At 50.5% G+C, this 12,291-nt stretch overlaps 5 protein-coding genes across 5 annotated transcripts; 2 read left to right on the top strand and 3 right to left on the bottom strand.

Moving 5' to 3' along the window:
* Positions 1-683: 683 nt before the first annotated feature.
* AA0111_g11490 (Hercynylcysteine sulfoxide lyase) lies at positions 684-2,459 on the top strand (the record flags this gene model as incomplete). The annotated part of the gene is made up of 4 exons (XM_028645362.1): positions 684-813; positions 965-1,101; positions 1,215-1,669; positions 1,721-2,459. The coding sequence occupies 4 exons, from the start codon at positions 684-686 to the stop codon at positions 2,457-2,459; spliced, it is 1,461 nt and encodes a 486-aa protein (XP_028500922.1).
* A 470-nt stretch (positions 2,460-2,929) lies between these two features.
* Positions 2,930-3,091, bottom strand: AA0111_g11489 (hypothetical protein; the record flags this gene model as incomplete). Its single annotated transcript, XM_028645360.1, has 1 exon — positions 2,930-3,091. The coding sequence occupies one exon, from the start codon at positions 3,089-3,091 to the stop codon at positions 2,930-2,932; it is 162 nt and encodes a 53-aa protein (XP_028500898.1).
* A 1,137-nt stretch (positions 3,092-4,228) lies between these two features.
* Positions 4,229-5,285, bottom strand: AA0111_g11488 (hypothetical protein; the record flags this gene model as incomplete). Its single annotated transcript, XM_028645359.1, has 2 exons — positions 4,229-4,607; positions 4,657-5,285. The coding sequence occupies 2 exons, from the start codon at positions 5,283-5,285 to the stop codon at positions 4,229-4,231; spliced, it is 1,008 nt and encodes a 335-aa protein (XP_028500899.1).
* Positions 5,286-7,570: 2,285 nt separating this feature from the next.
* On the top strand, positions 7,571-9,508 carry AA0111_g11487 (hypothetical protein; the record flags this gene model as incomplete). Its single annotated transcript, XM_028645358.1, has 1 exon — positions 7,571-9,508. The coding sequence occupies one exon, from the start codon at positions 7,571-7,573 to the stop codon at positions 9,506-9,508; it is 1,938 nt and encodes a 645-aa protein (XP_028500892.1).
* A 1,505-nt stretch (positions 9,509-11,013) lies between these two features.
* AA0111_g11486 (hypothetical protein) lies at positions 11,014-12,240 on the bottom strand (the record flags this gene model as incomplete). Its single annotated transcript, XM_028645357.1, has 1 exon — positions 11,014-12,240. The coding sequence occupies one exon, from the start codon at positions 12,238-12,240 to the stop codon at positions 11,014-11,016; it is 1,227 nt and encodes a 408-aa protein (XP_028500893.1).
* Positions 12,241-12,291: the final 51 nt, after the last annotated feature.

Raw genomic sequence — 12,291 nt, 5'->3', positions numbered from 1 at the left:
GGGATTAAGCGGAATGGAATGTGGTGAGGACCGATGTGCAGCCGATATGCGCGGTCCCCATCTTGCTATTCATCGACGGTTGTAGGGCGGGAATAAGAGCGGGTTGATCACTATCACTTTCGCTACCTAAGTACGCACGAGAACCTAATACTTCCTGAACTCTACATATACCAGTCGTTATAGACACAATCGTACTTTTCTATGTTGAGATAGCACCAAAACAAAAGACGGTGTACCTCGAAGCAAGTATTTAGGACTTCCAGTGTAGTGTACCTAAGACTTAGAATACTGCTTATATTTCGCGACAAGCTCTCTAATCTCTGGGACCTTTCGATTGGAACACAGAAGCATGGAATAAACAATTGAAGTTTGAAACCCGGATATGTTGAATGACGCGTTTTTGGTAAAGGTGCAACCCAGCAATCTTGATGCTGCGCTTCTAAGGTTGACCACGTCAGACCCACAAAAACATCCGCTTCTATTCGCCAGCAGCCCCGATTGGTCAATCGCTCGTCCCCGACGCTAGACTACGCCCTACAAGCCCAGTATGGATGTATGCGCCGAGCCATTCCAGAGAAACAGTCACCGTTCAACATTGAGTCACGTCTCAAATGTGTATAAAGTCGTGGGTGTCTCACTCAGCTTTTCATGTTCCAGATAACATCGTCTACACAGTCTGAGTCATGACGTCAAGCTCAAAGAATGGCGCATCTGCCGCCCTGGAAATCAAGACAAAAGATGGTGTCAAGTTTGGAAAGGAGTTGAGGGAGAAGGAATTCTTGTTTGGGAACGGATTCTTGAATTTGAACCATGGTACGTTAACATGTCTTATCTCATCCCATAGTAAGAGGTATCCATTCGCCGAACCAGTGTTCATGGGCGCTCCCTTATCACGATGTCGATACCTTTACTCCAAAACAATCTCCCTCCAGGTCTGGTATACACGAGGACTGACGAATATCAGGCTCTTTCGGAACATTCCCTCGCATAGTTCGCGATGCCATGCGCGCTTTCCAAGACGAATGTGAAGCTCAACCAGATCCTTTCATCATATACAAGTATCCCCAATATCTTGATCTAGCTCGAGAAGGCATGGCTAAGGTAAGCCGATTCTCTCTGCTTTAGAAACGTATTACTTTGTCTCAGGCGGTCGCCTAAGACACCTCTAGTCCAAACGTATCACTGAATCGATCGATCTTACTAAAATATTGTAGCTGCTTAACACGCCTTCTTCAACGCTGGTGTTTGTTCCTAATGCCACGACCGGTATTAATACAGTTCTTCGCAACATTGAATTTCAACCCGGCGATCATATTCTTATCTTCAGCACCATTTATGGAGCTTGCGAGAAGACTGTGTCACTCATCACGGAGACTACTCCTGCAGAAAGTGTCAAAATCGGGTACACATTCCCCGTTGAAGACGACTGGCTACTCGAGGAATTCGAAAAGAAGGTCAAAGAAGTAGAGAACAAGGGCGGAAAGGTAAAAATCGCAGTCTTCGATACAATAGTCAGTATGCCTGGGGTCAGGATGCCATTCGAGCGCTTGACGCAGAAGTGTAAAGAGCTCGGAGTCATGAGTTGCATCGACGGGGCTCACGGAGTTGGGCATGTCGAGATCGATTTAGGAACGTTGGACCCAGACTTCTTCGTGAGCAATTGCCATAAGTCCGTCTCGCCTCTCTTCTTTATCTTTGCAAACCCACTGACCGTACGTAGGTGGCTACACGTTCCCCGCGGCTGTGCAATCTTCCACGTCGCAGACCGGAACCAAGGTATCATACGCAGTACCCTTCCGACTTCTCACGGCTTCATACCGAAGGGCGAAAAGCCTGTCTCTCCCTTCCCAAAGCGGACTTTCGCCCAGTCTCACGCCCAGCCGGGCATCGAACAAAACTCCTCTGAACAATCAGCTTTCACCAAGTCAGCGTTCGTTGATATGGAGAAGCCCGCCTTTGTTGCCAACTTCGAGTTTGTGGGCACCATTGACAACAGCCCGTACTTGTGTGTACCCACAGCCCTAAAGTGGCGAGAGAGTATCGGAGGTGAGGATGTCATCAGGAACTACTGTCAAACCCTCGTTCGCCAAGCTGCCCAACATGTTGCGCAGGTCCTCGGCACCGAGGTCATGGAAAATAGCACTGGTACACTCGGACGGTGCTGCTTGTCCAACGTGCGCCTACCGATTTCGCTCCCTAAAGTTCAAGATGTCGCGACCAAGCATGGAATTGATAAAGAAGATGTTGGCATCATGGTGAGGGACTGGATGAAAAAGCTAAGTTGCGAAGAGTACAGCACTTTCATCATGATCTACTGGTACGGTGGTGTTTGGTGGACGAGGTTGAGCGGCCAAGTGTATCTGGAGATGAAGGACTTTGAGTGGGCTGCCGAAACGCTCAAGGACATGTGTGCGAGGGCTGAAAAGGGAGAGTGGGCTGTTCCAAAGACCAAACTTTAGGCCGTAAGATGGCGTTCCGTGAAGAAAAATAGATGTAGTTTTGAGGGAAGATCATATTGCTACGGCGAACAATTTACCAGTATCCGATAAGTATTCGGCAGATAAAACGCAATCAATCATCCCAATTCACTTCCTGGTATCATAATTCTCTGAATTGCACGACTTTCTAGCTCTCACAGATAAAAATGGCGCGCACCGAGAGAGCCGAAATATCGTGTTTGAGTCCGTTACTTACAAGGCGTAACGCGACTTCTCACGGCATTTGTCGAATACACCGCCGCAGTCCTTACACTGATTATACCAAGTCAGTCAAATTCAATCTAATAACTCGTAATGCTATTCGAAGATTTACCTCATGGCCTTGGGAGCGGTACACATGGCAAACATGCTCAACACAGGTCTGCTTGCAACCAGTCTGTCCTTCAGTATGACCGTTCTGCACGCTCGTCAGTATGCATCACACCCCATATTCAAGCTCTTTGTCCTCTTACCTCGATACAGAAGTCGAAACGTTCGAAGCAGAAGTCGCAGTTCGCATCACGAGCTACGAGTTTTTCGCCTTCATTCGTAGTGGACACAGTAGATGCTGTGATGGCGGCGGCGAGTGCAAAGAATACGGTGATGGCCTTCATGATATCCAACTTTTTTTTGATATTGTTGAGAGCGCTTCGGAGGTGTGCAAAAACGAGTGTTTGTCGAGAGTATATTTCTGATGGAGTAGCGATGTGAGAGGGCGCTGGCGATCAAGATGCTTGACCCAGTAAGTAGAGTGTAAGAGAAAAGAAATATTGTTGCGCACGAAGAGTGTTAGAGAAGTGTCAAAGGCGGTTGCGGCGATTGACGAGTGGGTTTGGGAGATTGAAGAGTCGAAGATGCACTTGTTCGCCTGGTGAAGGCGCTTTACCTGGGTACGCCGGATCTGAGTGTGTGCGCGTGTTCACTACGCAAACGCTACTGTTAGCTGCCTTGAAGGGAGACTTGCATCGATTTCCCGTCTTAATTGGATGTGGCTCTGATCCTCATACCCAATGTATCGAATGCGTATGGTTGTAACGGATGTAAATAGCAAAGTGTAAAGACTGGGGTCGGATGTCTGTGAACAAAATGATTCGATGGCAACAAATATCAGAGTACAGCCACTTCACCACAGCAAGTCAGCCCTTTTCGAGTTCCATATAATTCATACAAGAGAAAATTCTCGCGGCCACCAAGCGTCGTATCCCAAGTCACTTACAGCGTTGTTAAAAGCCACTGCGGTCTCGAGCCAGTCAGCTGTCTAAGCATGATGGGACCTGCCAAAATCGAAAGAGTTCTCAACTAGGCTGGGTTGCAAGACTGGGAGTAAGGAGAAGAAGGTCTTCAATCCGGTGTGAGCTAGTGGCAAGCTCTGCTGACTCAGACGGAAGCGCGTGCGTATTCTGTATCACCCGACTAACAGTTCCAACCGTGTGATCGATGGTGATTGGAAGGAAGAGAATTGGAGAATACGGGCAGAGCGAGAGACAAAAAGCTCCTTCGATAATACTGAGTTTTCCATTGTTTTACTTGCTAGATATGCTTTTCTATCGCACCGCCGAGAACAGATATGACTTCATCACCGGGATGCTGCAGGAAAGATGGTGGAAGGAGCTGGCTCCATCACCACCAGAATTATGTACAAGATGTAAAAGGGAAGGGGTATAGCAGCGAACGTAATCTTCGTAGTAGTTCAAACCTTTGATGCTAGCTCTTGGTAATAGTAGGACGAATGAAAGCACCAAAAATAGGTATTATATGGTGCGAACACCACGTGCCTGTTCAGCTCGCACACGCCTCCTGTACTGGTCACGGTACTGAATGCGACCGTATGTTCCAAACCCGACGGCTAGGAAGAAGAAGAGGGCCCATACTGATGTGACGACAAGACCGATCGGGAAGAAAGCCAATGCGGTTCCAGGGATGACAAACGGTGCAGCCGAAGAAACGGCAGCGGATGCGGATGCTGCTGCTTGGGGGTCTGCATTGGTGGGAGCGGTGCCTGCCTTAGAGAAGATGCCATTAACGAAGGATGCCTCCTGGGAAGAGAGGGTGGTTTCGACGTCTTGACCAGTAGCGGGGTTTCGCGCAGCGAGGTCGATTTGTGGGATGAGAAGGGGCTGTAGAGATTCTCTGCAAATATGTTAGTTCCGAAGCATGTTGAGAGAAGACGACTACTTACTGGGTCATGGCGGAGCCCATCAAGTTCTCATTGATCCGCCCAACATACATGAGGACCTTCAACTCCGTCATAGTGTTGATGTCCTGCCTCTCGACTAGCATACCATCACTGACCGGCCAACTGAGGTCGCGCTTCGTGAAGTTGCCTTGCATGTTCTGCACAGTCGCGCCAAGGTAGGAGAGTGTCATACTGACATCGGCCGCGGTTACGCCAACCCACGGGTTGATTGGAGCTGATACATTATACATTCGGAGCTCCGCCTGAAAGACACCCGTCTTGTTGTCGAGGAAGGGCAGGTTGTAGCATACAGCAATTCCGCTCGGGTTCGATGCTTGGCCGTTGAGGTTGCTCAGCGTACTCATACATGCTTGCTTTGTCTGTTCCTCCCACTTCGCCTGATCCACACCCGACGCATCGCCAGTCGCGGGTGTGAGCGATGCTAGTGGCGCTGTGTCTGCCGCATTGGCGTCTTGTCTTTGTGTAAGGGTTGCCATGAGTTCTGCATCCCGTCGAAGTACCTCCTCCACGTCCTGGCCTGGTTGAAGAAGGGCGTTCACTTGAGGGCCCTTGAAAGCAGTTGCGTGTCCAGCAGCAAGCAGAGCGCCTACAAGAGCGTTCTTGAAAAACATGGTCGAAGTAGTATTAGTCGACACCGTGATATTAAAGTCGATAGTGCGAAGGTGGCCGTGCTGCCCAGCAGCTTACTAGAAAAAGAGTGGCGAACGAAGAAAGAACGACGATGGAAAAGTCAATCACTGCTCAAAAGAAACGGGCATTAGAAGTGTCATTAGCAGAAGCGAATTAGAAAAGTCAGACACGAGAGCATGAAGAAACGCGGTGTGCGAATCACGGCTATGGGTGGATCGGACGAGGCAAGCTCGCAAATGGCGTGACTCAGGTCGGGCACCAGACTCGAAAAGCAGCACCAAGACTGGCTTGAAGCTCCATAACAGAGTTGAGACGGGTTCTGCTTGAGGCTGTGACGGGTGGCACCAGACATTTCTATGCGTTGATCCTGGGGCGACTAAGGACAAGCTTAATTTAGCATAGTTGAGCCGCATTCAGTGGGAGCCAACCAAGCTCTGGCCTGGAGATCGAACCGTTCGGGAGTGGAGACGCACTGGGCATGACGATGCTCGGCCCCTTGAGACAATTGGTGTTGAGGTCTGGAGTCAAGCAACCATGCTAAAACTAGGGGCGCTTCACATGTGCGCTAGTCTCGCACGTGACACTAATCTCCGAGCCAATGAGCGTTGCTCGTGCCGTCTTTCCCGGCTTTTTGGTTTCACCCTCAAGCCGCCTAGAAGTCGATGTCCTTAGTTTTCCATTGCACCAGCCTCTACTGCGATATGTGTGTATATGGGGTTTCTCTCCGGTGTGGCTTCCGGCGCTTGCCTCCTCAGAAACAAGCCATGTTGACACAAGTAGCGGCCGCTGTCACCCCCTAATGGGCATGTCCGCCCATTGGAGTTATCGTGATATGCTCACTGGAGGGGTACCTACAGCAATTCATCGCAATACACATTCGTAGCTCGCCTCGGCCAGCCAAAGGCTAAGAGCTAATCGTTCTAAGTTGTCTCGCTGTGACTGTCCCGCCTTCTAGGAGCACATGCTTCTGCCCACCGATACAGGACTTTGACCTTTGCATCTGGCTTGTATGTGCGATGTAAACGTGGTGCGCAAAATCTCCGTAGCTGTAAGGAAGGATAAGTACGTGACCTGCTACCAGCAGTCAACAGCGCTATAAATCTAGTTTAGTAGAGGACATATGTTAGAAGTTACTGGTAGTTAAGGTGTAGGCGTTTAGATATGCGCATCATAGTTATGTTCTTAGGGATAATGCGACTAGGAAGTTAGTAGAATTAAATTGGAAGAGGTATAGTGGTATTGCGGGTGGTGGGGAGGAGGAGGTATGAAACCGTAGTTCCAAAGGAGCAAGACACTCGCGCTGATGCAGGCGTGTCGCCTGGTCACACAACATCTGAACAACTGTACAACATCGACCGCATTTTCAATACCGCCTGATGGACCCAGCCGCTTACGGCTGTGGAGGCACGTCACTCCCGAAGCCACACGGAGATAAATTATTCCCTGTCCCGATGCCGAGAAGAGACGGTGAGCTGCCGAACCTCGTGTCCTTCTGGCCCTCCCGGCAGAGACCTCAGCGAGAAGCTCCTCGGTATCGCCTTCTGCGCCAATAGTTGTTCTTCATGTATCAGAGCACGGAGGTTCTGTGTCCTGCTCTCGTCACTTCTCGTGTGCTCTTGGTCCTGCAGCAACCTAGCGGCTTTGTCGCGCAACGCTGCGCATAGTCAGGCACACTGCAGACCACACTTACTGGGTACGGGACGGATCGCGCGCTTCATATTCGACTGCTCGATGATCTGGCACCATACGGGAAAGTATGGGCTGCGAACATATGCACACGCTACGCCTTTGACGACGAAGGCGACTCTGAGGTGGCCACGTTCGCCTGCATACAACTAATCCACATAGGTGCGCTCGTGCCCAGCGTGCATTCGCCCAACACATACACCCACTGTCTAAGGCCATATATTGTCACCCTCCACTAATGTTTGGCGAAATGCGGGCGAGTAATTGCCAGCACATCAAAAGCCTCTAGGCCTTTACTGGGAGCAGCCTTATTTGGGCTCGCTGGAGTGTAAGCGGTTGACTCTGCCCGAAGAGTGCCGCTGTACTTCTTCTGCAGACCAGGGCACCTGGACCCAAGTCGTCCTTCAAGGCTTTCACGTTCCTCGCTCTGTTACGCTGATACTTCTTGTTTCTTTTTCTGCATATTGTCACGAGCCCATACGAGGCAAACCTCCAGTCGCTGCAAACATCTTTCTCTGATCTACGGCTCTCTTCGTTGGTCACGCTTTTCGCCTGACTTGGGCTCCATCCGCTCTACGCCATGCAACACGCATCGAACTCCCCGTGGCGGACGCCTGCGATGCAATACCCCAAACCCCAATACAGTCTACAGCATACCATATCCATGGTCAATCTCCGCGATGATGATCAGTCGTGGTACAAAGGCCGTGAGACTGAATCCCCTACTACCTCGTCGGTCTCGTCTGCCACCAGTCGAAGCACAACACCAACAACCACAAACAACAACCCATGGTCAAACGTGATGGTTAGCCCAGCTTCCACATATTCCAACAAGTCGACCGACTCCTCGTCCCCAAAAGGTAGCCCAAAACATACCCCGCCTTATACCAGCCGATCGACAACACCTATTGCTCCCCAGCCAATAAGGGTGATCAATCCGGTAGCAGGATTCGCGCCCATGTCTCCACCTCCTCAAACTCCTGGGGAGTCGTTCAGAAATGGTGACTACCCAGGCTCACCAATGAATCCATATCGACAACCTGTCGCTCCATTAGTACCATTGGTGAATGGATACATCAACACCTCTATTCTATCATCTCAGGGTCAGTCTCTTTCTGGATGGTTCTACGAGCTCGTACGAAAGCAGGGATGGGATGCTGGTCTCGTAAAGAAGATATGGCAGTGGACATTGTCTAACCCTAGGCTCGCAATTCTGTTGTTTGTCTGCGACGATGTTGCGTCATGGCGTCAAGCCTCTTTCTTTGATCTTCGAGATGAGAGCTTGCCGTTCCCGGAGGATCGTCTCCAAGGCATTGTGGGAAATGCACGCAAAGTCGTTGAGGAGCAATGGCGCGCCACATCCAAGGAACTACCACTGACGGGCGCACATGTCGACTTCACTGCACGAGAAACAGTACCCCTACAGCATATCAGTCTTGTTCGATCATCGCGCAATTCTGAAAAGAGCGTTGACTGGGTTCGGATGCAAGGTAACAGCGATGATCGCGTGCTAGTGCGAAAGCGCTTTGTTACTGCTCGTGCCTCTCAAAAGACTGCGCTCTTGGACCAGATAAACAAGTTCAAGCAACATGAGCATAAAAACATTGCAAAACTGCTTTGCTCATACTCTCAGCCAAGCCATGTTGGAATCGTGACGGAGAAAGCGCAATACACTCTGGACGACTACCTTGCGCTACCTGGGAGCGACCCGAACCGCTCCAAGTTGTTGGTGGACTGGATGTATGATCTGTCCTCTGCCCTTGAGTATCTTCATTCGCAATCTATTTGCCACCGGAGCATTCGACCTCGCAAGATCCTAATAGACGGTGCTCGCATTATTCTCGCTCCTTTCGACATTGGACAGAGTATCGACACATTCAGTCCGACTATAGCGAACTCTCAACGCCTAGACCAACTTCACATGTACTTCCAAGATCAGTCTTACGTCTATGCAGCGCCCGAAGCGATTGTCTCACGTGGTAAAAGAATGGCGGACGTGTTCTCGCTCGGCTGCGTGTTTCTATCGATGATGACGGTAGCACAAGGCCAGTCACTATCTGTGTTTGCGCAATATCGGGCAGCATCCACCCAGGATGCTTCATACCATGCACACCTCGACCGAGTCGCAAGCTGGCGAAACAGACTGCATGCAGCGACCACTTCGAACCTTAGAAACGGACTGGTCGGATCTGGCCGGAAGCTAAGACAGTTGAAGGCGGAATCCGAGTGGCTGACCATTATTGAGAAGATGCTCTTACCAGGACCAAAGGACAGAATAAAGATGAGATTTGTTCTGGCGAGTCTGGGTAGCGGTAAAGCTACTGGAGGAAGACGACGTAGCTTGGATGGTGGTGGTTACAGCGGGCAAGCAGCAGCATCTCTCGGCGTAAATGGTGCATCAACTGCGACGTTGGTCGATATTTCGGAGCACCACGCGCCGCGCAAACCAGAACTAAGCGTCTTCGATGGGTACTTTCAAACCCAGACCCGCAGGTTAGAACCGGCAGGTGGCTGGTAAAGAAGATGTCGAACCTCGAACAGTATGTCAAACAAGAGCTCACGCCAAGGTGATACTTGGCGAAACATGTTAGACATCGACTTTTCAAGTTCTCGGTCAATCGGCACGCCGAAGCCGGATGGTTGGTATATGAAACTTGACAGCTCGGAGAGAGACGGAAACGAATCTCAACGAGGACGAGTCGGAAACGTATCCCATAACGATGGGCCAGGTACCCTCTTTTACTTTCTTCTTATCTTGTCCGTTCTGAATTTGGGTCGGACCTTTGATACCCCTTCTTGCGACCCCGTACTTGGAAGATTTTCTTGTTCGTTGCTTCTTTCTTTGTGTTTTCACCTCGCTTGGTAACATGCTTGTCAGTGGATGTACCCAGCGTGCATTTTAGAAAAATGATTTTGAGCTGCGACCACATCAAGAGGAGGATGTTCCAAAGACTATAATGATGAGTTACATGTATAGCACCGTGCTAGTCCCTGATTCCATTGCACGCGTTTATATCCCAGGTATCTTCAATGGAATAGTCTCATTAGCAATGACTCTAAAAGCGCGCCCAGTTACAGGGAACAACAACAGTGTCGCCAGCATAGTCTTGTTCTGAGAATGTTATGCTAGTGTACAAATATTTTTCCATGTTCAATTATCACTCAAACGCTATGATGCATCCTGAAGATTATAGCCGTATTTTACAGGTATCTACCGAGAAAGCTCCAGATCGCGAACATCTTTCGAGGAAGACTATCATCAGCGATGCAGACGGGAGCTTGTTTCTCATATGGAGATGTTGGTATTGTACTGCTCCTTTCACCGTCCCTCCTGCTTCATCATTCTCTCATGGTACCCCCGGCTCTCGTCTTTTCGTTCTTCCTCAAGTAATCGACGGAAAAGACTCAAATACGCAGCATTTGCGGTAGCATCTTCATCTCCTTCATCAGTCTCTTCATCAGTCTCTTCATCAGTCTCCTCCTCTTCAGCAAGTTTCTTCTCCCACTGCTCTTTCACTCTGTCTCTCTCTCTGACGATAGTGCCAAATTGTAAGGTCGTTCATATATGGGCCCCGCAAAAGAAAGAATCTAACTACCTTCCCAGGATTGAATCTAAGCTACAGTGTCACGCACATGGGTCAATTCAGCTTGCACCTTGTTTGCAAAGAGTCGCACTGTCGTCAATATGAAATAGTGCATCAAGAAAGGCGCGGATTGACAGGTAGTGGGTATTGTGATGCAACATTTCGTCTTATATTGTACACATTGCGGATCATCGTGGTATCCTCATGTCACATATGATACATGCGCACTGCTGCTGGGTGCGCCGGCCTTGAACCCTTGACGTGGCATAACGTGGCGTAAATCTTCCCCTCCTCTCCGGCCTTCTTCCGACACAGTTCTTTTTCTCCCCTCCCTCGACTATTCTTAATTTGTACAAGCGAAGAGTATGCTGTGCGTCCATGCCATTCATGTCCAAAGTAGATGCTCTACAACTCCAAAGTGTGGTTAATGCCGTATATCTTACACAATAACCTCTCCGTGGTCGATGTGGTTCGGCCGCCACTTGCTCGTATCCAACTCACCCTCCATGCTGCTTGGGACGGTGACTTCGACTGGCTTGTAGAGGTACCATGCCTTTAACGCTGCTGCCGCTGCCCGTGTCCGGGCCTCGTCTAATGAGCTGCCTGACCCCTCTCCTAGCTTATCCTTTCCACTGTATACGCCAACCACGAAGACGGGATGTCTGCTCAAACGACCGGTTTCTGAAATTAACCGGGCGACGGGTGCTTCGAAGCCTTCACGCGCACATAACCGTGAAAGGTCGCGAGTGGGCATCCGGAAGTCGAAGATTGTGCTGATATCGAGATGTCGGCTGAGGAAGTGGTCACGGAAAAACCGCTTGACGAGCGGAGAGCCAATGTGTACGTGCATGGCACCGATGAGTGCTCGAACAAAGGATGAAGCGGCCTCTTCCAATGGCACTGGTGTGCTCTGTAGCGCGTGTGGGCTCGGTGCGGCATTGTTGGAGCCAAATTCGTCGGTTTTCATGATCTTGTGGGTGGTAGTGACATTCCACTTCCAGGGTGCCTGTCGTCTCAACTCGAGTGGCAGATCATCACCCGACGGTATTCTTTTGAATTGTAGTAGGCCGGGATCGACCTCACCACCCGGTTCGTCGGCGGCCTCAATGCCCCATTCGCTTGCAATTGTGGTGAGGGCTCTCGGGCCAATGTAGGCCTCTACTGCAGCGAAGACGACGTCTGTTGGCAGACGGGGATAGTTGCACAGAAGCCATTCGGAGGTGTAGTAGCCAAGCAGCTGGCGTCCGAGTATGGATAGTGAGGCATTATTGAAGGCGGGGTTGGGGTCGGCGGAGGGGTGTACGAGGGTTCGTGCGAGGGTTTGGAGGGGGAAGCGAGGCGGGAGGGACAGTCGACTTCGCAGGGCGTGTAGTTTGGTCGAACGCTCGGCGGCTTTGGGATGTGGGGAGGGCAGGCTCTCAAGCTGCCGTGACTGCTTTCTTGACTTGTGTGTCGATGGTATGCCAGCGTTTGCTGCAATCTCGAGTTCCAACGCCCCGTCGTCTGGGAGTGCTGCTGTGCTCTGGAGCCTAGCCTGTATCCGGTGGCTATGAGGTATGACGCTTCTCCGTACATTCTTCGCCGCAGTATATGGACACGAGGGCCGGCGTGGCGAGGGCGCACCCAGCAGTTGCGAGGCGCATCTTTGTATGGGTATCCGCTTCATTAAGGCAAAATCCGAGGGAGGAGGGCAGAAGAATCAGGACGGCGGAGTCGG

The sequence above is a fragment of the Alternaria arborescens genome (assembly GCF_004154835.1).
Source record: "Alternaria arborescens strain FERA 675 chromosome Unknown contig_51, whole genome shotgun sequence".
In the NCBI taxonomy this organism is placed as follows: Eukaryota; Fungi; Ascomycota; class Dothideomycetes; order Pleosporales; family Pleosporaceae; genus Alternaria; species Alternaria arborescens.
Note: the sequence above shows the minus strand (reverse complement) of the source record. Positions and strands in the feature narration are given on the sequence as shown.